Source organism: Acanthopagrus latus, chromosome 19, assembly GCF_904848185.1.
Source record: "Acanthopagrus latus isolate v.2019 chromosome 19, fAcaLat1.1, whole genome shotgun sequence".
Classification (NCBI taxonomy): Eukaryota; Metazoa; Chordata; class Actinopteri; order Spariformes; family Sparidae; genus Acanthopagrus; species Acanthopagrus latus.
Genome location: NC_051057.1, coordinates 22,746,399 through 22,754,036, shown reverse-complemented (window position 1 = coordinate 22,754,036; position 7,638 = coordinate 22,746,399). Strand labels below are relative to the sequence as shown.

The 7,638-nt window shown below is 44.2% G+C and overlaps 1 protein-coding gene across 3 annotated transcripts in view; it reads left to right on the top strand.

The window, feature by feature from the left end:
- Nucleotides 1–938: 938 nt before the first annotated feature.
- LOC119008620 (disco-interacting protein 2 homolog C-like) overlaps nt 939–7,638 on the top strand; it is a 49,501-nt gene continuing 42,801 nt past the window's right edge. The window contains exon 1 of one of the 3 annotated variants that reach the window (XM_037079142.1): nt 939–1,631. In XM_037079142.1, the coding sequence (XP_036935037.1) occupies nt 1,553–1,631 (79 nt within the window). In that variant the 5' untranslated portion in view covers nt 939–1,552. The remainder of the gene's footprint in view (nt 1,632–7,638) is intronic. The other 2 variants (XM_037079143.1, XM_037079141.1) reach the window with 2 other exon arrangements.

Here is a 7,638-nt window from a genome sequence, read left to right as displayed (position 1 = left end):
AACTAAATGGACGCCAACATGACACCATTTTTAAAAAATCACAACAAGTTTGACCATGCAGTACAGTGATAGCCATCTTTGTGAACTGACTACTACACAGACTGGATGTCCAGGGATAAGTTAGTTGAGATTACGTCACATACTCGACTTATACCAAGCCACGCCCCTTCCGTTTTGGCCCATGGGATGTTCTTTAAATACTCTTTATGTTAGTGAATGAAGAGAGACAAATAATTGATTGATCGTGTTGGAATTATGTCATGAAACACACATATGTTGTCTACCAGTTTAAAAGACAATTTGCAGAGTCAAGAAAGTCTCAGTTTGTTATTAAACTAATTAAATATAAAACTGAAAATACATCATTATAAAGACTGCTCAGCCAACAGTCTTGTTAATGAAGCCATCTTGTTGAACGCTTACCAAAAGACCTGATTTAATTATAGAGTAATTGACAAACTACCTTTTTACATTACTGCAGTTGTCTTTATGGGCAGTTTTATTGTGATTTTCATATCTTAGAATCTTTTCTGTGTTGGCAGCCATTTTGGTGACGTGTTGACAAGACGAGTTCAGTGAGCATCATGTCGGCGAATTCACTTATAACAAACTGCAACTATATAGATTCGAGAAATTATCTTTAAATTGTTTTTCTTGTTGTTTAAGTTTTTCAGTATAAACAAAAAAGCTCAACGTCCCACCTGTGATGCTAACTTCCGGTTTAGCGCCCGGCTAACTCGAAGGTGGATAAATTAATTGAATCGTGCGGCTCCTCTAGACTTTCCAAATGTTATTGGATCGAATCGCTCAAACTATGACAATGAAACGAGTCGTTTCGCGGAGATTCTGACGATCAAACTAATTTATCCACCGTTACGCGTTTTATTTCTCTTCCGTTAGAACTGTTTCCGGCGCATTAGTGACGTGGACGGGATGTAAAACGTAACTTATCAGATAAAAATGACAGACGGGCTGCGGGAAGTGTGAATGAGGTCAATTGCTGCTTTTTGATCGGTTGTCCCGCGTTTAAAACACCCTTGTGGACCCGCTAATGTCGGTGGAGAAGCGGTGTTAAGTGTCCAGAGAAAGCCTCAGGTGTGGTGACACGCAGGAGGACTACACCTTCTGTGCTGTAGGTGTGGTTGCTCGCCGCACCCCCTGCCGGTGATGGCCGGCTCAGCCCCCCCCCTCGGTACAGTCACGTGACACCCGCGGCAAGAAGCTGCAAACGGCTCTGACTGTGGAGCTGCGCGAGCCTCATCATCACCACCTCAACCGCCGCAAAGGAGCGAAGCGAGCCGACCGAGCAACCGGGGACTGTAACGATTCGAGGAGCCGGGCGCCATGGCGGGCCTCCGTTAAAACGACACACAGATTTATCCTCTTTGTTCTCCCTCGACGCCTCGTAGCCTTTACGCGCCTCCGCCGAGGAGGGGCCGCCGAGGAGAAGCTCTCCCTTTCCGAGCGAAGGAGGAGGCAGGAGTAGCAGCAGCAGCGGCGGCGGCGGAGGCAGCAGTCGGACCGGGGAGGTGTTTTCTGAGGTACGAGCCGAATGGCGGACCGTGAGGCGTCGCCGATACCGTTGGAGATCCGAGCCCGGCTTGCGGAGCTGGAGCTGGAGCTGTCAGAGGGTAAGAAATTAATAAAATGGGGGCGAAAAAAGCGCAAGCTTCCCCCCCTCCTCCCTCCTCCTCTTTCCCCTCGTTATCCCGTTATCTCATCACCACCACCATCATCATCATCCCCATCCACACCGGGAGCCTTCCTACTAACGGAATCTAACCGTTCATTCCTGCGGCCCCCTCCTCCTCCTCCTCTCGTCCCCTCCCGCTCCTCCCATCCAGATGTTTGTCCGCCAGGGACCGGCCTGGCCAGCTCTCTGTAGCCGGGAGAGGATGAGGGCAGAGCGGGAACACACTGCGGGATCGGGCCGCTGCTCTTTGTCTCGTTTTGAAAAAAAAACCCCACACACCAGACCGGCCCGTTCGCCCGGTTTGGGTCCGAAATCCACCTCGTTGTTTGACCTTGAGATGTTGACACAATCAGCCGAGCCTACCTGTGTGTGTGTGTGTGTGTGTGTGTGTGTGTGTGTGTGTGTGTGTGTGTGTGTGTGTGTGTGTGTGTGTGTGTGGTCGGGTTTAATAATAGCATCGCGATGCAACGCTGCGTGACAGAGCAGCACAGAGGGGCAGTTCGGCTCCTGATGCCCGTGATCTCAGCCTCCTGCCGCTGTGTTTTTTGGGCCTGTAGAGCAGCCGAGGATGAGGAGGATGCTTGGGAGTATTTTTCACCCCCTCCTCTTCCTCTTCCTCTTCCTCTTCCTCTCTCCCCATACACAGATACAACAAACACACTCTCTCTTGTTTCAATGGGCCATTGAATCTCAATCACAGCGATCCACCCTGCTGTTATTTCAGCACAGCCCATCTCAGATAGGAACGAGGCATTTCTGCCTTTATATAATGGGGGTGGCATATTTTATTCATACCGGCTCGGAGAGGCCTACATTGTGAGGGAGAAAGCCTAGATACGTGCTGGATGCCAGCCACCCTGTTGCCTGAAATGTGTGTTTCTTGCGGATGCATGTGTGCTAGATTTATCAGCAAACGAGGGTTAATCATGTGGGATGGACACTGTGCAGCTCGTCTGTCACTTGTGTCAGGTCTGCAGTGAAGCCTCCCTCACCTGCAGTGATGTGCAGCTGAAAATACAGTCTCGGGGTTTCAGGATGACGTAGAATATATGTTTCAGGGTGTAAATGCAGATAAAAAATGAAGTGTCGGACAAACAGGAATCTGCAGCTTTAATCCGAGAGCATCACCTTTGAAATCCCAGAGAGCAGCATCAAACTGCCCCTCGTCCCTCTGATCAGCCCCATCATTCATAAAAGCCTTTATTTCCTCTCGCTGCAGTGACACACACACACACACACACACACACACACACACACACACACTGAAGTAAGACTGTGGCAGCTGCAGGCCTATTGGATCTCCTAATCCAGCCGAGAGTGTTTATCAGAGCAGAACCTGCTGCTGGCAGATGTTATTTATGATGGAAACGGCAGGAGGAAGTGGAAACGTCACGCCCGAACGTCAGACAGCATGAAACACTCCAAACATCCAGGTGTGTGTGTGTGTGTGTGTGTGTGTGTGTGTTGGCAGGGTTATTGGTGGATCACAGCAGGATGAAGCCTGACAGGCCTCCTGACAGCGTGATGGATGTGTCAGTGTGTGCGTCTGTCACTGGTGGTCATCGGAAAAAAAACAAAAACAGGCAGACAGTAGTGTGTTGATTAGTTGTTGAGAGTGCTTGTCTGTATATGTGTGTGTGTGTGTGTGGTCATTACAAAATAAAAGCGTGGTGCGCTGTTGATGAGGCTGTGGAGATGGATTGCGTCTTTCTAAAGAGGATTAACGTTGGGATGGAAAGAGAAACACTCAAATTAATGTGTCGGTTTCACCTGTTATGTTTTGATATGGCTGCTATGAGTGGGTCGCAGTATTTTGCTGTTTGTTGTTGTTTGCGGTGACAGTATATTACGGTATGAAAACAAAAGGAACGCTCCACCCAAAAATCATTCCACATCATCTTTTCATCCTGCTGGCAGTGTCAGGCAGAATATGTTAAGATAAATCAAACGAAAAGGTACTTGTTTATTTGCTTCAAATAGGAATAAAAAAGAGGTCAAATTCTACATTTGTTTGAGGAGGGGTAGCCTGTAGTCTTGTGTGATGTCCAAAGTTTGATATCAAGATATTATCCTGCACAAATATCGCGATAGACGATATTATCGTCCCTCGAACTGTGCTGGATGATGGACTCAGAGGGGAGCAGTGCGTGTTATTGCAACCACGGTGAAGCATATTAGCATAGCATTAGCATGTTTTAGCATATTTTTGATGTACTAAAAAATGTATGATGGCAAAATCCATGTTGTAGCAGAACGTGACACCAGTGACGGTGATGAAACTGGTATACTGCTCAGTTCTTAAAGCTGCGTGATTTGATTGTTAAATGTTTAAAAAAATCAGCAGATTAATAGATGATCAGATTGACGGATTCTGAATCGGCAACACATTTGATAATCAATCAATCGTTTAAATCTTTCTTTTTTAAACAAAATGCCAAAAATACACATCTTCCAGCCTTGCACATGTGATTAGTTACAGGATGTTTTCTATGACATGAGACTGAAATGTTTGGATCGATCTGATGTTATCACAGCTCTGTGACATTGCAGTGTACTTTCTATACTATTTTCTGAGATTTTTTTTTCAACCTGTTTTGCAGAAAAGACTAAGAGTGATTCATCTTCTGCTCTTAGAAGTAGCATAAATAACAAAGCTTCATAATAACTGAAACACCGGCAGCACTTTCGAGGCATTACAGTCATTAGCTCAGTGAGCAGGGTAATAATAATACTCAATAATATTCATTCAATGAAGTCGCCAAACGTAGATGTTCATGAATAAATGATTCGCTGCAGCAGTTGTAAAAAAAAAACAAGTGTTTCACGTCCGGTGCAACTTTGGAAAACTTTAGTTGAGGTTTAAGTTTGTGCCTGAAGTCCAACCCATAATTTGCACAAGGTATCATGGGAGCTAGGAATAAGGTGGATAGATGAAATGACTAATTGATTAATGGAGTAAATCATTTGCAGATCAATCTGTAGTTAAAATAATTGCAAACAACAGGGAAGGCAGAACATGCTCACAGTTGAGGCAGTTTTGCTCAGTAAATCTTCCCCTTGTTGCCCTGATGGTGATTTCTTTACATTAAATAAGATCTCATAAGCATCCAAGTTAAGGATAAGCACCTAATTCAAGCATCGTATATATTTCAAGAAAACGATGAAGCTCGCAAACAGATTTGAAAGCGAAACAGTTTGGAAACAGATGCAAAATTGCACATTTGAGAAGCAAGATACAGAAAGTTGACAGATTTGCTCAATAAATCATCACTTAAAGCCTCGTTCAGGATATTTTTTAACCAAATAACATCTTGAAACTCAATTGGCACTCAGTAGAGCGCCTACCTCTGCCATGGCCCAAAAGCCCCTGTCTCTTAATGTGACAGATCCTGGAGCCATTAGGATCCATTTAATGCGGTCTATTCTGGGGCGAGACCCATCTTTAATCCAAGTTTGGTCAAAATCCGTTCAGTAGTTTTTGTGTAATCCTGCTGAGAAACCAACCAGCAAACACAGGTGAAATCATCACCATCAAGATACTGTAAAAGCAGCAAAATACACATTTAAGAAGCTGAAACCAGATCATCAAATTGCTGCACTGGAACGATCAATTCATAAGAAAGAAGAAAAAGCCTCTTCACCAAACCGACTCCTGGCAGCGAAGTTACCAAGTCTTCTGAAGGATTAACAAAGTTTTCAGTCCACAAAGACCTCTGCTTTAAACAGACGGAGTGTCTGAGGACACGGCCCATCACTGTTATTAAAATTCAAACCAATGAACCCTGGGCAACAATTTCCTGTCAGATTTGATGGCTGGCGCAGCGGGATGAAACTTTTTATTCTTCGTCTTTGAGAAGACGAACCGGCGCTCCACCTGTTTATTAGATAAACTCAGCAATCAGCCCAGCTCTGGCAGATAAGCCTCTCTCCCGCTCCCTCGCTTAGTGTCGCCTAAATCACATCATCTCTGCCGTATTACTGTGACCTCTCAGCATTAAGGCGCTGTTCTGGAGCGTTTTAGAGCATTTAGCTTCGGCTCTTATGTAGAGTGACTTGCAGATGGGACGAACAGGGCTGTCGTTGGACTCGTTGGACGTTAGCAGGAGGAAATCGGGGAGCTTTTAGGCACAGGACGTCGTCTTTAACTGCAAAACGGCCCCTGTGGTTCAGGAGCTGTCTGAGGAAACAAACTCCAGCGCTGAGACTTCCAGCACACCATAAAGTAACTGTCACAGTCTTACATGATGAAGCTTGAGGTTCCTGTTGAAGCTTTTGGTGTGTCGAATGTCCAAAAAGAAGCTGAAGCAGAGTTTGTGTGCAGCGTCTTTGAGGTGTTGTTGAATCAGTCGACTGTGTTAAATCTTAGAGTGTCTGACCAGGAGAAACAAAGAGAAAGTGTTCTGAGTTGCAGGATTGTCCACACATTCATATTTAATCAACAAAGTGCTGCTCAGGTGTGAACCTGTCGGCACATTTCTCTCACCTGCTAAATATTTCACATCAGATCAAAACTTGTTTTTTCTGTATCGAATATTTATTAAGAGTCACTGAAGGTGATGGCGGTGGCTCTCTCCTAAATTCCTGCGGATTTGGTAAAATACAATATTGCGGTGTCTGTATTTCCCAGAGTTTGTGTGTCTGTGCGTACATACAACAGCAACAACGTGCATCTGTGGCCTGCAGCGGTGCATTTCAGGTCAGTGTGGCCTTGTTTTTCTGTGTCTGCAGAGCTGCACGCTGCATCTTTGCTGGTGATGTTCATGAATAATCCATGATTAATTATTCCGTGTTGTGTAGTGAAGTTGATTAAGCTCAATGAATGAATCAAACTGGGTTTAAAGCGGCGGTGGAATGTCGCCTCAGTGAGAGTTGTTGGGGGAGATTCTCATGAAATGAATGATAATGATTTCTCAGTGATATTGAATGGAAATGTGACATCATCACAGCAAATTGTCTGTTTTTGGGGGTGGATGCTGTTCACTGTCAGCATCTATTCTAGAAAGGTGGTTTCAACCTGTTCAACTCTGTCTGTAAACACTGTTGTCAGTGTTACATGACCACAAGACCAACAAACACACAGCAAAAAAGTGCAAATTAACTCAGGGTGTGTGTGTGTGTGTGTGTAAGCACCAACACTCCACCCAGTTAGCTGCACTGCTAACCGAGCTACTAGCAGCTACAGTAAGCAGCAGTTAGGGACTTCTCTTTCATATTGCAACTGCCCCCTAATACTTTTTGATTTATCCTGCTCTGTCAGAAAATGCAGCTGTAGCACCGATTGATTGAACTAAGAAAAGATAAGATCATGCTTAATTAGTCCCACAACAGGGACATTTGTATTGTTCCAGCAGTAAAGGGGATAGCCAAATATATATTGTCAATGAGCATCGATAAAAACAAAAGATAATGAAATAATGAAGCAAATTATGTACAAGAGGATAATAAAACTGTAAGAATAGTGTAAATATATATTATATTGTACATGTGTGTGTACATCCATAATTACTAGCGCAAATCAAAACTGTAGGGAAACAAGACACTGGAGCTGCTGGTTTCCTTTTTGGGACCAATGAAACATGTCCTGCTCATAATCTTCTTATTGACTCATGTTGAGTAATAAGAGCAGCCTTAGATCTGACATCACTGGTTGTACACCTGCAAGTCGGACCAATCTGTGAGTTTTGGGGAGTGGCACAAACAACACAACCTTTAATTAAACTGAGGTTTGTAATTCAGCATGAAGCTGCTGCTGGTCTTTAACGTAGAGTCGTTGAATACTTTGATACTAGTGCCGAAATCTGAAGGGTGCTGATGTCTTCTCTGATGCCTCAATCTGACAAATATAAACATTTGTCTCTATTTAAAAAAAGCATTTTTTTTTTCATTTACTGAAAGAAGGCAGATATATCAGATTTTAGATTCTGTCTTTGCCTGAATAATTTGCT